Source organism: Pseudopipra pipra, chromosome 2, assembly GCF_036250125.1.
Source record: "Pseudopipra pipra isolate bDixPip1 chromosome 2, bDixPip1.hap1, whole genome shotgun sequence".
Lineage (NCBI taxonomy): Eukaryota > Metazoa > Chordata > Aves > Passeriformes > Pipridae > Pseudopipra > Pseudopipra pipra.
The window spans coordinates 115606355-115627560 of NC_087550.1; the positions used below are offsets into that span (position 1 = coordinate 115606355).

At 41.8% G+C, this 21206-nt stretch overlaps 1 protein-coding gene across 3 annotated transcripts in view; it reads left to right on the forward strand.

The window, feature by feature from the left end:
• Positions 1-21206, forward strand: part of DSCAM (DS cell adhesion molecule) — a 443293-nt gene that overhangs the window by 259169 nt on the left and 162918 nt on the right. For all 3 annotated transcript variants that reach the window (XM_064647059.1, XM_064647061.1, XM_064647060.1), the window contains exons 4-8: positions 6359-6505; positions 11601-11879; positions 14700-14975; positions 17687-17983; positions 18818-19093. In XM_064647059.1, coding sequence (XP_064503129.1) covers positions 6359-6505; positions 11601-11879; positions 14700-14975; positions 17687-17983; positions 18818-19093 — 1275 coding nt within the window. The remainder of the gene's footprint in view (positions 1-6358; positions 6506-11600; positions 11880-14699; positions 14976-17686; positions 17984-18817; positions 19094-21206) is intronic.

Consider the following 21206-nt stretch of genomic DNA (forward strand, 5'->3'; position numbering starts at 1 on the left):
TGTAATGAAGTCATAGGTTGTTTAGGGCACTAGTCAGCAGATAGTTAAAGGAGGGGTGTGTGTCAAAAATGTCATGGGATTTGGGGCCCTTAGCTGGGGTTGGTTAAGCCCAGACATGATCCAGTTTCCTCCACCTCTTCCCTGTTTGTTTTGTTCAGGAGAATAAGACCCATCTCTTCAGGATCTTACTATGTATCTTCAGGTCAAGTGGTTTGCTAATATCTCAGATGACGACATGAATTTTAAGTTCCAATTAGTGAGTGAGATTTTGTTGAAGAAAGTTGTTGATAAAACATGCAAACTGTTCAAACATTGTCAGATGATGTTGCGGGCTGGTGAGCTGCGTAGGGAGATGGGATCGTGGATTGGAACATGGATTTTCCATACAACTGATATGAATACGATACAGAATGGAGGAAATCTATTCTCTGAGTCCATGACTCTGAAAAGGAGACCACAATTCAATGAATAACTGAAGCAAGTTAGCCCTGATAAGAGAACCTTATTTCCTGAATGGGTAAGTTGAGGAAAAATTTGTATAGAGTGATGACATTTTACATTCACTACAACCAGAACCATTTACTGAACTTATGGGCATGATTCAAACTTGAAAACTAACTTCAAAAAGTTGTTAAGGTGTTGAGCAAAAAAAAAACTACAGGAATATTTCAAGGTATGAATAATTCACAGGAAATGATTTAGGAAGTTCAATCTGTATAACTAATTAAGGAGAAGGATGGTACAAGAGGTAATTTCCTCATGTTCTGTAAGTACTTAAATGGGCAGAAGATTTCTGACTGCAGAGGAAATCTTTAGTGAAGGCACAGTAAGATCCAATAACTGGGGCAAAGGCAGATGGACCCAAACAATGCACCAACTTTCAAAAGTGAGAATAATTAACCACTGGAATAATTTACCCAGGGGTATCACAGGCTCTCTGCTTACAAGAAATCTTTAATCATGACTAATGTCTTTTTAAAAAACCTATAGAGTAACTTCCAGATATGGACTTGGTGCAGAAGTTAATGGGGGGAGCATGAAAGGTGAGAATAAATGACTCTAATGGCCTTTCTAGTCCGTGGATCTTTATAATTTGTTTCTGGTCTCACAGTGAGGCAGTTATGTGCTGGTGACAGATGGGATGCTGAAGAAAGAGTTATGGGTTCCATTCCCTGGTTTTTTTCACTAACTTGTGTACATCTGTCCATGGATCTCAGTGAGCTTCTCTGTAAGACATTTAAATGTTCACAGAATCACAGAATGGTTTGGGTTGGAAGGGACTTTAAAGACCATCTCCTTACAACCCCCTGCCAGAGCAGGGACACCTTCCCTAGACCAGGTTGCTCAGTGCCCAATCCAACTTGGCCTTGGGCTTAAATACTATTTTAACTAAGTTTAATGCTATTTTAAGTAGTAATATTTTTCTATGCTTGCCTGCACCACCAGGGCGAAAGGTACTGAGGGTTCATGGCAGCCTTTGAACTCTTTGAATGAGACACATATTCCAGGTATTGGACCAGGTTTTCAAAGACCCCAAGCACTGAAAGCCAAAAAAAGATTTCAATGTCTCTGAAAATCAGATGCCGAAATTATTATAATCAAGTTTTCAAGGCATTAATACAAACAGTACCAAGGAGGAATAATAAATGGGAATTATGAGCTATATTTTGACAGTGTTCTTTTTAATTGCTGTGAAGGAGGCTTCTCTGTCTTCCTGTCTCGAAGCCTGCTAACAGCCAAACAAACAAAAAGCTTCAGTTTATCTGAAAGGATGTTTCATTAAAAAAAAAAAATAAATAAAAATCTTTATTTGGCATGTTAAGTAGATGAGCCAAAAAAAAATTGGGCTTTGTTACAGCAAAGCGCGAGCGATTAAATTAAGAAGAAAAAGCACTCCCTTGGATCAACAGGGCAATGAGAGGCTGTCGATCCCCATCCTGCTGCATTTCCAAACACTTTTTGAAGTACAGAAGGCAGAACACTCAGCACTTGGGCTTTGTCACAGCTGACAGCCTGTCTGCTTTAATGAAAATGCTCCCCGTTTAGGAGCTGACAGAAATTACAGGCACTTCCCCTTTTATTTCCCTGTCATCTTTTCTGTCTCAGCAGAAGGAGGGGTTGGTTATTAAAGCATTACATAAGTATGCAAAATATATTAAGGAGAAGAGAGGAAAAGGCAAAGCTTTAGCCCTGCAATTATACACAATGTCTGATGGGGAGAAATGTGGGATAACATCTGATATGTGACAATAACTATTTACTTTCAGTTATCTTTAAAGAGGGTGAGGCAAAAAATCTCTAGATAATGCTTTAAGTGAAGGTTTTATTATACTATTGCCTGAGTAATTTCCAGGAGGAAGATGATCTAAGCAGTGTTAGATAGCTCGAGTATGTTCATAACTTCTCTAGAAAATACAGCAAGATAACACAGAACAATTTCTTGGCTCTGCACAGCTTTCAAAAACCTCTTTTATTAAGTGGCAGGCTTTTAATAAGTGTGCCCACTCTCACAGACCCAGATGTAGCACTGCATCTGAGGAAACCCGCTTCCAGGGCTGAGAGGGAAGGCTTCACTTGCAAATATAAATATAAAAATCTGTACAATGGGATCTGGAAATAGCCCACAAATCTACATATATTCATCAGCCACTGATGAATATGACAGTAGCCACTCCACATCCTCATCCACATCCACAATCCACACCCCAGCTGTGACTTCAGAATAAATATTAGCAGCAATAACATGTACAAGGTAAAAATACTGACAAAAGTGAGCTTTCAACAGTTTTAAGGGGAGCTCTGAATTTGATCTTCTAACTTAATTTATAACAGTTATTTCATTCTTATCCTGAGAAGAGAGACAGATTTAATTATTAATGGTGGCCTGTATAGACCACCTCTCAAAACTGTGCAGAGGATCTGAAAATAGAGAGAGCTTTAGAAAACCTTAGAGAAAGGAATTTATTTTTAAGCTTTGGCCACATCTGTGTGATCTCAAACTTGTGTGTACTAGAAGTCTCCAACAGCGAGACTCTTTGCAGAAATGGAATTATGTATATTTAGCAAAGGTGAAAATGGACCCCAGAAAAAGAAACTCCTGGAAGCCTTTGTACAGGGAGCACATTTCTGCCTCTCAGCTGTTTGGGTTCCACTCACTTGACACAAATGCACAGCATGTGCAGATTTACTGGAGGGACCAAAACAGTCACAACCACCCCATTAGCACCTTTTTATGTGTTCCTGGTCCTGTGATATGAGAGCAGCCTCTCTGCCGGCACCCACCCCGGCACAGTTTGGTGAGGGGGTTACAGCCCAGCTGGAAAAATCTGATTTAAGTGTGGATTGGGCTGCAGGGGACACGTCTGCATGGCACACACAGCAGCCTGGCAGCCCTGCCAGCAGAGTGGCATTGCTGTGGGCAAGCTCACGTCTGTGCTGTCTGAAATGCAGAGCTGGTTAATGCTCACACAGCTGGAAACAACAGCGAGAAGAGATTGCCTTTGCTGCATCCCCCAAGTAAAGCCCTTAAATGTGATTCCCATCTCCTGAAGCTGTCATTTTTTGCTGCCCACGGAGCAGAAGGGAGACAACTGTGCTTCAATTACCTGTGGTTCTTATAACATATTCCTTGGCAAAGGTGGGTTTGCTTTATGAATATTTCAGGAGTGCAGAAGCTGCTTGTGACACCAAAGTCAAACAGCTTGTGGTTTTTACACCAAAATCCTAAATATCCTTTTAACTTAAAGTTAAAGGTAAAGACAAACCTTGTTAAGGGGTACAGATGTTCAGTATCACCATGTGATGAGAAGAGAGGGTGGCACAAGTGTTTATGAGCAATGTAAACAAGGTTCTGAGTAACTGAGTGTATTTGTGAAAGGAAAAGAAAGAAACACTTAGAATAGGACACTACATTATATCTAGGAGTTACATTATATTGTATTGGTTTAACTTATCACTACTAACTGTCTGTATCATTTCATCCAAACATTGCAGCTAACTATTAAAATAATAGATGTAAAATAGCTTTGTTTTTTTTTATGTAAGCTTTTCAGTGCCGTGTTTCACACATCTGGCTGTGGAACTGAGATAGGATTTATTCAGGTGCTTTTCCTACTACACTCTACAGTGCATTTTTCACAAACCTTCTGTGTGCAAGCAATTAAATTTTCACAGGCATGTGAATTCAATGTGGCTTCTGTATAAGAAGAAACCTCCCTAGTCTGTAAATCTGTAAATCCACCTAGGCTGGAATATTGAGGTGAGGAGATTGCTCTTGCCATCCTGTTCTCCCTTCTCCTTCATGTTTCCTTGCCCAGCTCTTCTCCTTTATCACTGGGCAAGTACCTCAACACCTTCTATTCCTCCATTATGGTGATTTATTTTCACTGGGTCATTGAGGCTGGAAAAGACCTCCAAGATCATGGAGTCCACCCTGTGTTCCATCCCCACCTTGTCCCCCAGCCCAGAGCACTGAGTGCCACATCCAGTCCTTCCCTGGACACCTCCAGGGATGGGGACTCCAAACTTCCCTGGACAGCCCCTGCCAAGGCCTGACCACCCTTTCCAGCAGGAAATTCCTCCTGATGTCCAACCTGACCCTCCCCTGGCACATTTTTAGGCCTTTTTTTCTTGTCCTGTCACTTGTTACCTGGGTGAAGAACCAGGTAACCCCCCCTGGCTCCCCCCTCCTGTCAGGGAGTTGCAGAGAGGAATAAGGTCCCCCCTGAGCCTCCTTTTTCTCCAGACTAAACAACCTCACCAGTTATTTAACCCTGGTGTGGTTATTTAATAATTCAATATGCATGCAAGGATGGGAGGGGTGGGCTGATGTTGCTTTATTCAATATTTTCTGCTCTAGGGGTCAGTCCTCTCTTGTGACATTAAAAGGTTGTTAATTTTATTCCCCATTTCTTTTATATTATGGTTTAAAGGAGATTGCGCTCTGTAATGATACCATTTCCTTTCTGTCTTCTCTCTGTTGGATTGCTTTCCCACTGATGCATTTGGGAGCAAGCATCCTGACTACATTTAATTATTAAAAAGTCATTGCTCAAATAGAGCTCTGAAGAAAAGGAATTATTTCTTACTGCATATTACTGAGTATTAGTTCATAATGGGTTTCATCTTTGTGTACTCTTTCCCCTAATTCTGAAGCCAGGTGTATTTTATAATACATGGGTAGAGGTATTTATATTGTGAGACCTACCAGCTACTGGAGAAAAAAAAGAAGATGTAAAGAAAAGAAAATATATTAATCTTTTCTCCGATGTAAGAGTTTTAGAAAAGCACATACAGCTTAGTCTACAATATTTTTAAAGTGGAAAGATTAAACAGGTGAGGCTCAGGTTTGCAATGCATTCCAGACACATTACTTCCATTTACTGCATTATGGGAAAAGCTTCAGAGCAAACAGGTACAGTGTAGATTTCAGGGGGTTTTGTGTCCTTGCTTTTAGAGTGGACATTTATAACACAACAGAGGCACTTCTGCAGGTGTCACATGATCCAAACTGCACATGTGACCATAAAAAAAAATGTATTTGAAGAAAATTTAAACTGTATTACTTTCAGTTTGAGTGAACACTGGGAGAAATGCTGACCATGAAACATTTCAGTCTTGTTCAGTTTTAGGGGGCAGTCACTTTGCTGGGCTTAATTTTCTTCCTGAAACAAACTTTTCTGCGTCAAACTAAAAAATAAATAAAAAAATAAGCTTCGGATTTTAAATGACACATCCTGTGCTGATTATTTAAGCCCTCCTTTTAGATGCTGTCTGTCTGCCTGCTTCTCTGATCACAGACTACAATATTATCATATTATTATGTAAAATAATATCGTCTGCCGGTCGCTCAGCCATGGAGTTCCTGAGGTGCAGAGGGAGCTCAGCTCGTCCTGCTGAGCCCTGGAATACATGAACCCACAGCAACATGGGCAGGGTGGGGTGGGAATGCTTGCAGGTATCACACATGTGCACAACCTCACTGTCTTTCTAAGACCTGCAGCTCTGCTGCTGAAGTGCCGTCACGTTATTCTGCAATACTGAATTAAATTAAAATCAATCCGTTTGTTCTTTACACTGTATTTTACTTCAGATGCCTCTTACATTATTCTTCAATTGTGACATAGACCATGGCACATTTCTTTCTTTCACTCCTCACCTTTTCCTTACAGATTCCTACCTTTCTGCACATGAAGGGCAAATTAATACCTTTATATGCATTTGCAATGAGTACTTATTAAGCTTATAATTGGCAGCTTCAAGACTGGCCAAAAAAAAATCTTTGTGACCCTCCAGCCTGTGTCATCCACCCTCCAGTGCAGCAGATATTTTAACCACTGCCCATTTTCATGTCTTCCAGGACCTAGATTTCTCATCACATCCACGGGAGCCTTGTATATTTTAGACGTACAGAATGAAGACGGGCTGTACAACTACCGATGTATCACAAGGCACAGATACACTGGAGAAACACGACAAAGCAACAGTGCAAGACTTTTTGTATCAGGTGATTCTTTTCTGTATCATGCTAAATGAAGTGTTGCGTGTGCCTGTCTCTGGTGTGCTCAGCTGGCAGGGCGAGTTCCTGTACCTTTATGCACTAAAACCCACTTTCTCTGTCAAGTAGAAGTGGTGAGCTGTGAGCTGCTGCGGCTGGAAAAATAAAATGCCCCACTTTAAAATCCTTTCTTTCTGTTTTTCACCTTCTGTTAGATGTATCCAGAGAGCCTGTAGGGTGCACTGGAGAGTATGGTGATTTTTAGCAGGTTTAGAGTAATTTATGAAAAGACTGTGGATGGGATTCATCCCATCAAAAGTAGGCTTGTTCAGGGGAAGTATCTAATCACCTTGATTTCCCTGTTAAGAAGAATCAAGGAAAAGGAAGACTTTCAGGGGTAGTGACCTGATCTGCTTCAGCTGCCCACTTTGGGGTGAGATGAGTTGCCTCACAGTTCCTATTTCCCTCTGTTAACCATAGCAGGAGGTGAGGACCTTCATTTGGCTCAGCTGTAGATAATTCCACTGTGGGAGCCTCAGGTTAGGAGAGGTGCATTTCAGCCTTCTTTTTCATCCATCACACTCCTACCCTGGGGAAAACAGTGCGTTCCCCTGCTTCCAGGAGGGATCTCCAGCCAGAAGGAGTGTATGGCCCGTGCCAGTCCACCCAGGTTGCTGCAGGCAGGCAGGAGGGTGGGCTGGTGGCTGCCCATGCTCAGGGTTGAGAGTCCTGAGGCAATGGCTTTGTGCACCAGGTGGGAAAATGAGAAGGTACTTGGGGTATTTTAACTTTTCCTTGAAATTGTAAATCATCTCCTGATTGTTTTGTGTGATGGACTGTTTGGTTCCCCACACACCCACCAAACATTTTGGAGTGTCAGTACAGCGCTGCTCCATTTCCAGCTTCTCCCCATTTTGTCTAATTGAGAGAAGGTGCCAGAGATGACCCCAGGTCTGAGTCTGGAAGTTGCTCTCAAACACCCCTGGATGGAGCACTTCTCCATCCCCCCCTTCCTCTCCCACATTTCCCTGTGTTTGCACGTGAGCAAATCCAGAGTTGTTTTCCCACATCCATAGAGCTCACTAAGGCTGTATCCCAGACTCTTCTCTTTCCCTGTATCCTTGCCTTACAGAAAACATGCCCACCATCCCTCTGAAAGCCCCACAGAGCTTTTTCTCCTTTTCACTGTTACTGAGTTTCCCTGAAGATCCATCAGGGTGCAGTGCCCTTCCCAACCTGACAGTCACTGGGGTCATTCTCCTTTTGACCCTCTCCTGTCCTCTTTTTGTCAGAATAAAACTCTAGTGATTAGTCTCAACTTTCCACCCCTCTGTTGGGAGCCCTAAGGGAGGCAGAGATGAGTACAAGGTTTTGCATTAGTAACATACTTCCTGCCCTCCTCCAAAATGGTCATTGTTGAAGCATTCTGGAGTCCTCTGAACACACAGGTCCAGTACTTAAATATACTAATGATAAAAAAATGGTGTGATTGATCAGGTTAGAATCACTTACCAATCAGATCCAGGAGTTTCTTTCCTTCCTGCTTTTCCCAGCCAGATGAAGAAGTAGTTTTCCTGCACAATAATCTGCCTGCTTTGGTCTTATAAGGGTAGGCAGGGTTCTATCTTTCTGGCTGGCTCCATAATATGGTCTGCTTCCGAATGATATCATGCTAAGCATGAGCCAGTGGTAACATAAATAAAATCAGGCTTGTTGTATCTTGGTTACCACAGGAAAAAATTCCAGTTATTTCACTGAACAAAAGGGGAAAATGAAAGCTCTGTCTTGTTTGCAATTCAGGACAAACACCCTAAAAGATGTGCTCTGTGTGGAGTTGCCTTTTCTATTCTCCTCCACAGACCAAATCAAAATAGCAAATTTGACCTGTGTGCAATAGCTGGCTTTTTTAATTAAATGAGATTAATTATTCTCAATCAGAGCTAGAATGGGCTCTCATTTCCAGTCCTGTTAATCTACTGAACAAGAGCAGCAATTATGGGCAGAGTTTGCCTCTTAATATTTCTCGAACAGGTTTTCATTTTTCTTTACTGGAACTTATATTTCCTTTAGGAACTGAGATCACAGAATCCATGAACATTGTTGTGAAAGGTGTACTTGCATGCCTGCCTTTTACATCCATATGTGTTCCTCACTTTTTGGGGGATAGAACAGTTTGTGGTGGATATTGATCATAGTCTCTTGGACACGTGTTTAGTAAAAGTTAAGCTTATCGATTTAAAGAGTGAGAAAGGTAATGCAGAGATAATAGCAAATACACATGGGAATAATTAGTGTGGCTATGACCAAAGCAGATCTAATGCAAGAACATCTAGAAATCACATGGACTTTCTAAGTAAAATTAAAAACAAGGCTATTAACATGCAACAGAATATTCTTCTAATACCCATTATAGTGTACTTTTCCAATAACAATTTTGTCCTGCCATGAATCCCAGCTCCCAGATTCTTTACTGCTTTTTAACCTTCACACTCTGAAAAATCATTATGATTTTTGGAAGCATAATGAGTTTCTTCCTCTGTCCTTTAAAGAAGATCCAAAGTAGAATATTTTAGAATAGTATTTTGCCTTAGTTTTTCACCACTGTCCTTGCTAGAAGTCCTTTGCAGCTTACTGTTAAAGCATAGTAAAATAGTAATTCATAAGTCAATACTACATATCATAACTGGGTTATCTTATTTTGCTTTTTGCCTCATTGCAGGTGATTGTAAATGAATCCTGGGATTTCTTTTGTGGCTTTTTTTTTTTTTTCTTAACTGGAATATATCACGTGTAGGAGCTCTAAATAAGTTTGTTCCAGGGACAACCCAAAGAGATGTTTTTACTGCCCATCTAAATACAGAAGTACAGGGTGCAAGAAAGCAGGTCCCTGGAATCATATTTTGTGTATCTCTGAATATATCTTAAATACCTCCTCTGTAAGAAGAGGGTCAAGACTTCTGAAGTATTCAGACAAATCCAAATTTAGCTGTTCTGCAGGTGGGACTCTAAGCTGAGCTTCTGCTGCCAAGGCTCAGTTTGAGAAGGGACAAAGTGACATAAAGTGAACCTGGGATAGAGGATTCTGTATGAGTGGGAATGCACAGACAATGCCTTTAAAAGCCAGTCCCACTCTTATTATTTAATTATTACTTTCAACGGAAGAAATTGATTTCACCTTCCTAAGAGCCAGAGCTGTAATTTCTTTCCTGCTCATGGTTTTACTCAGTTAATTCCTCAGGCTGCACGGAGGAATCTCTGCCCTGGAGGCAGAGCTGCCTGATGGCCCAGGAGGCGAGGAAGGGGCTGGGTAATCAATTAATCAAATTGACTTTGGCCTTCCCAGTATCGTCCTGGCAGATTGTGCTGCCACCAAGCCAGACACAAACAGCATGGCAAGCTCAAAAATATAACACATCCTGTTGCCAAATGTGGGCCCTGAGGCCACTGATGTGTGCAAAATCATTTGTTTAACTACTGGCTGACGCATTTCTAATGAGACAGACAGGACATTGATGTCAACTGGATGTGCTTCTGCCTTCAGTGGCACATAGAGAGCAGAGGAACCTCTTCTGTCACCTTTCACTGAACTTGGCATTTAGGGGCTTTTATCCAGATATTCACAAAATAAATTTATTTATTCTATTATTTATCTATTCTATTTATTTAACGTCATGATTTTGGTTTCTGGATTGATAGTGTAACTCCCATAGTGCATTGAGCTATTTGCTCTCACCTCCCAGGTGTGGCTGGAGTTCATGGAGATATATCATGGAGTTATATCATGGTGAGATATTCATGGAGATATATCTAGGCTACTTTTAAACTAACTAGCTCAGGTGCTGATTATGCTATTGCTGGAGTATCTTGAATTAAGCATGAACTGCTCCTTTAATCTCTCCAGCTCATAAGAGGAACCTGCTGCAGCTGCCCTGTGAGCAGTACCTGAGTTTGTTAAGGACCACTTGAAAATGTCAAAATGGTTGCAGTCACACCTACACTCAGGCAACTATGATGTAGATACACCCAAAAAGAGATCAGTGTGTCAGATAGGAGCTGATCATCAAGTGAAGTTTCTCTGTGAGTCAGAAATCTTAGCAAAGTGGGTGTGTGTGATGAGAAAACGCTTTGATGAATATTTGTTGATTTGTTGTTCAGTATTTATGTTGCAATAGCTCCAGGAGGGGCTTCCAGCTCGTTGCACAAAACTATAAATCATGACAATTTCAGCCTCCAAAAGTTTTCAAACTTAAAAAAAAAAACAACAAAATCCCAAACAGAGTAGTATTTCTGGTGGGGTACGTGCACCTCTGGTGAAGGCAATCCTGCCAGACATCTGTGAGATACATAAATATATCCCAGGTGCTTCACGAGTGCGTTTGTCTGAGAGCTGCTTTTGTCAGCAAGTTAAGCACAGAAAGTTGCAGGATTAAGCTGTTCTTGTCACCTTAAGTTCTTGTTCCAGAGAAGAAGAAAATACTTGTCTGTCAGACTGCAGACAGAAATTCCTGTGCCTTTGCCCATTTCTCTCCTGACAAGGGAATAAATTGCTCCTTAAATTCAAAGCCTTCAGACGGCCGAGAAGAAGGGACAATGTGCTGGCTTCAGCCTAGAATAGAAGTAGCAATAATTGTTAAAGCAACACATTTCTGGCTCTGATAGGGAACAGAAAGGATGACCAGCGAAATGTTTGCCACCTGGAAAATATCCAGTGAGAGGATTTCCAAGTAGTCCTGAGTTGCTTTAGCAGCATGTGCTGCTGGATCCCAGCCACCACTACTGAGCTGTTACAGACTGATGGCTGGGTCAGAGGGGCAAACTGTAGTACCCAAAACACTGAGCTGGTGAGTCAAAAACTGCAGGAGAAAAAAAAATCTCAGAATATGCTGAGTTGGAAGGGACCCACATGGATCATCGAGTCCAGCTCCTGGCCCTGTACACCACGAGTCACAGCGTGTGCCTGAGAGTGTCATCCAAGTGCTTCTTGAGCTCTCTCAGGCTTGGGGCTGTGAGCCTGTTCCAACACTCAACCACCCTCTGGTACACATTTCTTAGCGGATTAATTTTAACAATCCCATTGAAAAAAACCTGCTGCTCTCCCTTCCAGATCCAGCGAATTCAGCTCCATCTATTCTAGATGGGTTTGACCACCGCAAAGCCATGGCAGGACAGCGAGTGGAGCTGCCCTGCAAAGCATCAGGGCACCCCGCACCAAAGTACCGCTGGCTGAAGGACAACGTCCCCTGGGAGCCCGACAGCAGGTTCAGGCAGACGGTGACGGGTCTGCTCATCGAGAACACGCGGCCCTCGGACTCCGGGAGCTACGTCTGCGAGGTGTGGAACAACTACGGCACCGCCGAGATGGTTGGGAGGCTCTACGTCAAACGTGAGTGTGGCTGGGGGTGGGGGGAGTGGAAAAAACTTAGGCAAAATTTATTAATTTTTAATTAATTAATTAATTAATTTTTATTAATTAATTTAATTATTTTTATTAATTAATTTAATTAATCGATTAAATTTAATAATTACATTTATTTATTTGTTTATTATTAATTTGTCAACTGCTGTTGAGTCACGAGGTGCAGAAAGGGCTCCCTCGCTTTCTAAACTCCTTCAGGCAGGAATCTGGGCGTGGCTGAATCCAGTCTTAGCCTTGGATTATGCCAGCAGTTTAAATTTTAAGGAATTAGAGAGGTGTGACTGAACCGCTTTCGTCCCGCGGGTTTTGGTGATTGGCAGAATGAGAATGTTTATATGAAATTATTTATTGTTCCGAAAGATCAGACAAATTTATTACTACAAACGATCAAATAAAATTATTTATTATTACAAATGTTTTATTTTTACAAATGATCACTTAATCAGAATTATTTACTACACAATATTCAAGCTAAAAATACTAGTAGTATAGTATGAGATAGGATAGTGCATTGTTCTGAAGCAGTTGTTGAAGCAATTATATTAAAGCAAGCAAAAATAAATGATCATTAAGGAGAGATTTGATGTGACTCACCCATACCAAAACTCCTTCTCTCAGCCTCGAGGAGTAACCTTGGAGGGTGTCCCGACTCAAGGGAGAAATCTCCACACACACACCTCAAGAAGGGTTGTGTTAGAAGAACCTGACTGTATGAAAGGGGACTGGGCTTTTATAGTATAAAGTGACTGACTGCTGGTCAAAAATTTCCAGGCCAGCTACCAGCTTATCTGTCACATCCAGCTTCAAAAAGCAGGATGTGTGTTGGGAGTTTGGTAAACTGGTTTTAGCTGGTTTTAGCACAGTTCAACTCCAGAAACATTACCATGGTGCCACCAGTAACTCCTCACAGACAGCTCGCACTGTTTGCATCCTTTGATTGGATTTTGGGACTTGTCAGGGTAGGCCTTCCTGCCTCAGTAAGTCCTGGGCTGAGCCAAGACCTCAGGCCACTTTTTGCTTGGGTGTTTTCACCAGGAAAAGTGCTGCCTTATCTTGCTGTACCTTCTGCTTTGTTAATTTATCTTAGGAATGATTAAACTTCTCAAAGTTGTGGAACAAGAGAAAGTCATCTCTGCAGAGATGAGTTAGTTGGCCAATTGAGCGATCAGAAGTGCAAATAGATGCAATTTCTGGTGTAGCTCTGTAATTTATCACATGGAAGATGTGTAATTTAGAAGCTTGAATTGGATGCTTAAAAAGAAATTGCAAATGTTCTCATAAATAAAGCTGCCAAACTCTCCCTGCCATGACTCATGTTGTTCAGCAATATTGAGTACTCGTACCTCCGCTCAGCTGAGTATTCATGTGTGAATATCCTGAATGTTTCACAAATTCTGCAAAGATAATTATCACTTCAGGAGCACCTCACTGGAAAAATGCTGTTCTTCTATTGTTAAAACAAAAATTATTTCCTGGAATAGAAATAATGCTTTGTGAACTAGTGTTTCCATCTCTGCAGCATGACTAGCAAACTGAAATGAGGCAAGTCTGTGAGAAGTTCAGGCCATAAAAAAACCTTCACAAATACTTACACATAATGTTTTTGAGCAAAATAAAATCAAGGTTAAAGATCAGCAATTCATAAATTATTATGGAGGAGCTTTGCTTCCCAAAGTATTCATAAATTGAGTTGAATTCAGTCTGCCTGGGATGATACAAAGTCAAAACTTATAGTAAATACTTTCTGTATTAAGCTGACAGAAAGCACCATTTGGGAAAAGGAGTTTTACCCTCCTCTACAAAGGAGAAAGTGGTTCACTGGCATCACTGTGGCTCTGGGATGTTGGTGATGCCCTCGAGTGTGACTGTTTTGTTTAATGGGTTGTTGACACTTCTGAGCCTTTGTGGTCTTTTTATAGGAAATATGGAGATATTCAGTGGTGAAAATAATCCCTTACCTTTATAAGGAAGTCAAAGCAATATATACAAAGCATGGGAAGAAATCTGTGTTCTGTAATAACTGTTAGGTGGCAGGATAAAGATTGTTTTCCTTGCATTTATGTTTATGACTTCTCTTCAACACTTCATCCTCTTTTTCATGATACAAAGCTTGCATTATGTATGTCCTACTGTTTCTTAAGGCTGACTTGAAAATGTTGTAGTCCTCCCACATCAAAACAGAAAATCTTGTGAGCCCACACACTAAAACACTTCCATATCCATGTCTGATGGATATCTGTGGGTATACCTACATTAACATCTTCCACCCTTGAAAGCTGATCTCCTTATCGTTGGCATAGACTGCACTGCTTCACATCAGGGAGTAGTTTTGGAACACATAAACTGAGATTCTTTTGCAGGAAACCAAAACAGAAGATGAACTTCAGGAATGCACTTAATGTACCAGTTCAAAGGTGCACACTGAACTCATGAGAAATAACATCCTAACCTCCCAAAACATGTGTAGTGCCGTGTCTAGGCCCTCAGCACCAACAGTGTTACCTGTAGATCTGCTCCTGCTGTTCATTCGGGCATGGGATTATATCATGTGTTGAGTAGGTTATCCCTATTGATCTATTTTTTTTTTTTATCATGGCTGTTAGTGGCAAAAATGCTTCTTGGAGTGAACACAGCCATCTGTTGTTTGTTTGCGTGGGTTTTTTTAGAAGGGTGTGGCCGTGCTTTTTATCGTTCTCCTTAACTGATAGTTAATTTGTTACTTGCACAAAAATGCACATTTGTAACTTCATATATTCTATTTCCCCTTATTTTGATTTAAACCTCCAGAGCCACTAAAAGCCACCATCAGCCCCCGGAAAGTCAAAAGCAGCGTCGGCAGCCAAGTGTCCTTGTCCTGCAGCGTGACGGGGACTGAGGACCAGGAGCTGTCCTGGTACCGGAACGGGGAGATCATCAACCCCGGGAACAACGTCCGGATCACCGGGGTCAACCGGGAGAACCTCATCATGGACGGCATGGCCAAGAGTGACGGGGGAGCCTACCAGTGCTTCGTGCGCAAGGACAAGATGTCTGCCCAGGACTATGTCCAGGTGGTTCTGGAAGGTCAGTCTCCACCATTGCTTTCCCACCAGCAATCCTGGTGTCCATGATAATGTATAAGTTGTCTTTGGTGCCGTCGTTGTAAAGGGAACCCTAAAATCGGAGGGTACTCCCAGACTCTCGGTGGGGTTTGTCGTGCCCCGCTTTGGGCAAAAACTGATAGAATGGAAACACTGGTTTGAAAACAAAGATCCATCTGTGAGGGAAGATACAGGTACCCCCAAAGTGCAGTGGAAGGGCTGTAGGAAAATTTATTTCCAAAGTCAAGAACACTGGACTTGAAGAACATTAACCTCAACAGCTCTTTAAACACGGGGCGTGGGGGAAGACACGCCCCCTGTTCTTCTCTGGGCTTTAATAATTCCTGCCAGCCCCCTCTGTGGGGGCCTTCAAACATCTCTGCAAGGACTGACCTTTTTCTCATAGCAGAGAGAGTTTCTCTGGAATGCAGAAGAGAAAACATCTGAAACCATCTCTGGAAAAGATGCCTCTTCCTGACAGGAAGGTCTTCCTAAGCAAAATAAGCCCGGATCTCCTTGCTGTAAATCTTCCAGAGGAGTCTTCTACCCTTACATCTTCCCAAAAAGGTTTCTATTCAAATTCAAACCTCTCCTGGGCAGAGCTTTTCTGTTTGGCCTTATTGGCTGAAAGCTTGGGGATCATCTTAAATAACTGACACAACATTCTACAGGATAATCAAGTGGGGAGAGTCATCAATTTGTACAAAGGCTGCTCACTAATGAGGTTGTAGTGCAGGCATGGCATGGACACTATTTTTAGAGTCTTTATAGGAAAAGAAGAGATTACCTGCCTGGACTAAGTTACCTCGGCAACCATCTCCCGTGACTAAGAAAGCCTAAAGAGCATATTGATAATCTATCATGGTGTCGAGAGAGTGCAGGTTATCAGAGAGCAACAGCAGGAAAGATTTCAAAGACACTCAGGTCTCGCTGGGAAAATAATGTCTGCTTTCATCTCAGAAAAAGCCTGTCACTTGAATTAAAAAAAAGGGGGGAAAAAAAAAGAGGAGGAGGGATGGCAGAGGTACATGGTGTGCACACTCACAGGTTTATTGGTCCTGTGTCGGCTTTCTCTCAGGATAAAAAGCTTTTTTTTTGTTGTTACTGTTGTTCTGCTTTCTGAGGGGTGACAGTATCTAATGCACAGCAAAGGAAAGGGAGTCAGGGATGAAAATAAATAATTAAATTAGGACTCTGTCACACAACTGATGGGACAGAAATGAAAGAGAGAGGGGGGCAGAGGAAAAAATTATGAGATCAAATAAAATCAAATGCTCTTCCAGGGATGCTGAGGCCTTTCAGCATTCTGAGAGTGCCAGTGCTTATGTTTTTTACCCTGTGGCAAAGAAGGGAATTTTGCAGCCCTGTTTTTAATTCTAGTTTTTGGGAAGTCTTGCACACATCATACCAGTTCCCTCAGTTTCCTCTGTGTGGCACTGACATTGCAATGGAAGAATCCTCCTAAATTTATAGGTAATACATAGCAGACTGTACATGAAGAGATGAATAAATAATGCATCAAAGAGGGCATGAGACTTGTCAGTCGTGTCCTGACATCCTCTGTCCTGCACCAGATTTGTCCTTAAAGGACAAACAAAATGAGTTTCCAAGTGTCTTCAGCCCCTCTCTGGGTGATGAGGCACCTTTTTCTCCTGTTTTTGCAGTCACTAATGCTGTAAGAACACCAAAATCAGTTAGTTTACATGCCACTTGGCCCTTTAAAACCCATCTTGAGACTAGATTGCTCCTTGTGTTCTTACTGCTCCCAACTGCACTGAAATTCCATCTTACATACGGCTTGGAAAGGAATATTTTCAAAGGAAGACAAACATGCATTGAATGACCCCAGAAAGAAGTTCCTAACTAATAGCAGGATGTCACCACTCCTAAATGTTCCCCCACTGAACTCTCTGGAGAGGTGGGTATTTAATCCTGCTCCCTGCTTACAAAGTTTTGGTGTCCATCCATTTTCTTTGCTCACTTGCCTGGTAGAGGCTGAGTAAATTGGGAGACAGTTCACCGGATCAAGCGTTTGAGTGCTCTCATTCAGGGAAATATTTATCTGTGGCACAAAATGACCACAGAAAGAAATTGGCATCACTGCTGTTACTGGCAATCTGTGTTCAGAAAAGCTTAATTTAACACTTTGCTAAATGGGGTGTTGTGGGTCAGGACTAAACTGCACTGGCACAGCTCTGTGGAATCAGCCTGTGCAAGTTATGCCTGGCTCTTGGCAACAGCATTCATCCTTAGCTTTCCAAGGAACTAAATCTACCAGGAGAATAAAAACCCCAAATGTGTTGAGGTTTTGCTGTATGTCTTTTGTGAGGAATTGCACATGGCTTCAAAAGTTTTCTGCAGGAACCCGGAGGTTCATATAACCTATGATATGTAACTTATGATATATTCACATAACTTATAGTTGCCTGATCCATCCATTAAAGTGTTTTTATTGCAGCAGAGTCAGTACCACGTTTCTTAGGAAATAAAAAAGAAACCTGCCATAAGCAAAGGGTCATTTAAGTCCTCTACCACCAAAACTTGTTTCTCTCAATAATTAGAGTTGCATCCTGGAACTCAATTGTTTGCATCATTTCTAAGAAAGACCTTGGCTCATATGATAGGCTCCAGGATAGAGAGAACAAGCTTTACACCTCGTAAGCACTGTTTTCCTGCTTTTCTTTCCCTCCGCAGATGGAACTCCCAAAATCATTTCTGCCTTCAGCGAGAAAGTGGTGAGCCCGGGAGAGCCAGTGTCCCTCGTGTGCAACGTGAAGGGGACTCCCCTGCCCACGATCACCTGGACTTTGGATGAAGATCCCATCGTGAAGGACGGCAGCCACCGGATCAGCCAGATCATCACCTCTGAGGGCAACGTGGTCAGTTACCTGAACATCTCCAACACTCAGGTCCGAGACGGGGGCGTTTATCGCTGCACTGCCAACAACTCTGCCGGAGTCGTCCCGTACCAGGCTCGAATAAACGTAAGAGGTGCTTGTCAAATCAGCTCCTCAAAAAAAAAACAACAAAACAAACAACACACATAACTCATTGTAGTGGAGAAGAAGATTCTTGCATGTGATGAAATCAGTCTTGGAATGCCAAAACCAACTTACTGTTTTTTCCCCACTCCCTTCTTTCCCCCCCGCTCTCTTTTCCCTTCCTGTCTCTCCAGCCCCATCTAGAAAGTGTATGGGATGTTTAAATACTGAAATAACCCTTTGGCTTGTGTTCTATAGTCTGTTTTTCCTCTACTCATCTCTACTAGTTCATGGTTTCTTTACTTTAGTCCTGCTGTGCATGGGGTATTTTTCTTTTCCTTTCTTCCTTCACTTGTCCAACATTCATTTAATTATTCATGTATACAGAACTTTAGCTTGAATTTCTGGCTCTACATGGCATAATACCCACCCTCACGGTATTATACCTCATACACATAAAAAATAAAAAGCTAACTTTGTGAGTGTTCTCATGTGTAACAGGATTCAGGCTTTGTATCCGTGTTAGTATTTCACATTAATTAAATCACACTCAGCCTTTTAACTTGTAAGGCAGCAAAGATTTTATCAGGCAAGTGCAAACATATTCCCCCCCACATAATTAGTATGGATGCTGCAGGGTGAGGAAAAAACTAGAGCATATAAAGATTAGGAAAACTGCTTAAGCAGCTCTTGAAAGGAAAAACTGTCAAACGCTAAGAAGTGTCATGCGAGGCACATCCCTCGATGTCGTCAGCATTTGTACTTCTGGAAAAATCAGCACGCACGCTTCCTGAAGCGAACATGCCCTTAAATTGTTTCCAAGAGTTTCTTTTTCCCTTTCCAGGGCCGGCCAGCATCAGGCCGATGAAGAACATCACGGCCATAGCTGGGAGGGACACCTACATCCACTGCAGGGTCATCGGGTACCCCTATTACTCCATCAAGTGGTACAAGAACTCCAACCTGCTCCCGTTCAACCATCGCCAGGTGGCGTTTGAGAACAACGGGACGCTGAAGCTCTCGGATGTGCAGAAGGAGGTGGACGAGGGGGAATACACCTGCAATGTCCTGGTCCAGCCCCAGCTGTCCACCAGCCAGAGCGTGCACGTGACGGTGAAAGGTGAGGTTAACCGGGAAAACCGAGCCGGGATAATTGCTGTGTCACCTGTGGAAAGGCAGAGTCGCGCGCACGCGAGGACTGTCCTGGCACTTAAGAAGGTTAATCCAGCTTTGTGTTTATTTTTAATGATGACACAGGTGCTCATCGGTCGCCGTGTCTTGTTCTCTCTTGACTTTTACTCTCCTTCATTCAACTGCTCTCCAAGTGGGAGCCTTGCAGCAGCAAATTTTCCATGAGCGTTTTTCGCTGCAACAATTAAGTCAGGAGATTAATGGTTTGTCCCCTACCTTTCACTGTTTCACTGTTTTCTCTGCTGGGTAGCAAAGTTCACATTTTCATTAGCCAGTGACTTTCCAGCTCTTAAAAAATGAGATGAGAATTTTAGTGTCTGTATTTTTACCAATAAGCAGAGACAGGAACTAAAAGCATTAACCTTGCTTTCCTCTTATTAAGTGATTATCTGAGTGCTCTCCATGCTTAGAAAAGTAACGCTGTAAATAAATGTGACTTGAAATTCTAAGAGGATGCTAAAAATCTATTCAAATAGTCCAAAACGAGGATGTTCAGATGGCCCTGAAAGACTTCAGCAATAGATGGAGAATAGGAATTTTTTTAGCATTGTGTCCTGACTATTCTGATATTGGCAATGCTCAGACCTATTCATAAGGATACAAAAGACAGAAAAGCTGATTGCAATAGCACCTACTTTTGAGCAATGGGGCCACTAAATAGTGCAATTCATGTGAACTTGTAGGAAGAATCGAGGTATGATTTCACTGATCCTGAAGTTCTTAGAAACTTTCTGAGCTTTTTTTTGTGGGGGAGAGGAAGTAAGGAAGGTTGATTCCTGTATCCATTCTCAGGTAAGATGCAGAGAACAATAAACTAAAATGACTTTGTTATAGATATCTGACCTTTTAAATTCTTTCTGCTCTGGTAGTTTTGCCCTTTGGTATCAGCCTGGAGTGATGCAATTGCTAATTATTTCAAGAGGTTTAGGGGATTAGCTTTAAACCATGAGCAATTTGGACTCTGAAAGGCATGACATCTCACACACCTGAGACCATCAGGGGCACTGGACACATGCTGTGGTATAAAAACCTTTTCCTTTCATATATGTTGTACCTTGCTTGACACCACAATAATATCACACATCTGTTGATACAGTTTAGGAGCTGAATGACAAATCAGTAACTGTGTTGCTGCTGCATTAATAGGCCACCGTGGTAAATCTGGTGGGGAATTCTGCCACTTAAATGACTCCATTCTTCAAATGACTGTCAAAACGAATGTAGCCAGACAAAACAAATCCAGCAGTCTATCCTTACAGCTCAGGTGCAATCCTGTTCTATCTTCCATTAGGTTACAATTTCGAACTTGACAATTCCTCCCTCAGAAAGCAGATTGCCAGCCCTCTCCATTTTGATTGAGCTGTAGCTTTTGTCAGTGATTTGAATTCTTTGATGGTGTTCTGCTGTAATTCTGGATATTCAACTGCCAGGGCCGTTGACTGGTCAGAAATCTTGAACAGTGACTGAATATGCTCTGAATAACTTTAATAAAGTTATTGACAAGACACTGGTATTTGAAAAAAAAAAAAATGTTAATAACCTGACTTCATATGCTAAGCCCAAAATGTCAAAGGTGAGCTTCGTATGTCAGACCTGAACAGTTCTCAAGGTTCTTTTCTTGTATCTGGAGGTCAATATTGTCACAGTGGATTTTTAGATGGCTATGTATTGTTTTCTAGAACTACATAGTCTTTTCTATCTGCCATTAGTGGAGAGTCAAAAGTGGCCCTGTTGCTTTAAAATATTATTAATGTGTGCGTTGCCTTTTCACTTTATAGATTCCAAAGTTAACGTCGTGACTTTCAGGCACTTATATCTGATCCTCAGAAATGCAAAATATGGCCCAGTTTACATACTGGAGGTTAAAAGTACTTTGAAATAGGACATTGTAAGGGGAGTTATTATCAGTGCTCAGATATCCTTATTTATAGTTCAGCTTCTCATACCATCAGAATAATTATTTCTTCTCCAGAGAAACAGAGGGAGAATTCTTGTCCATCTTCAACATCATGAGTCCTTTGGTTTGCTCTCAGTTCTGCTAC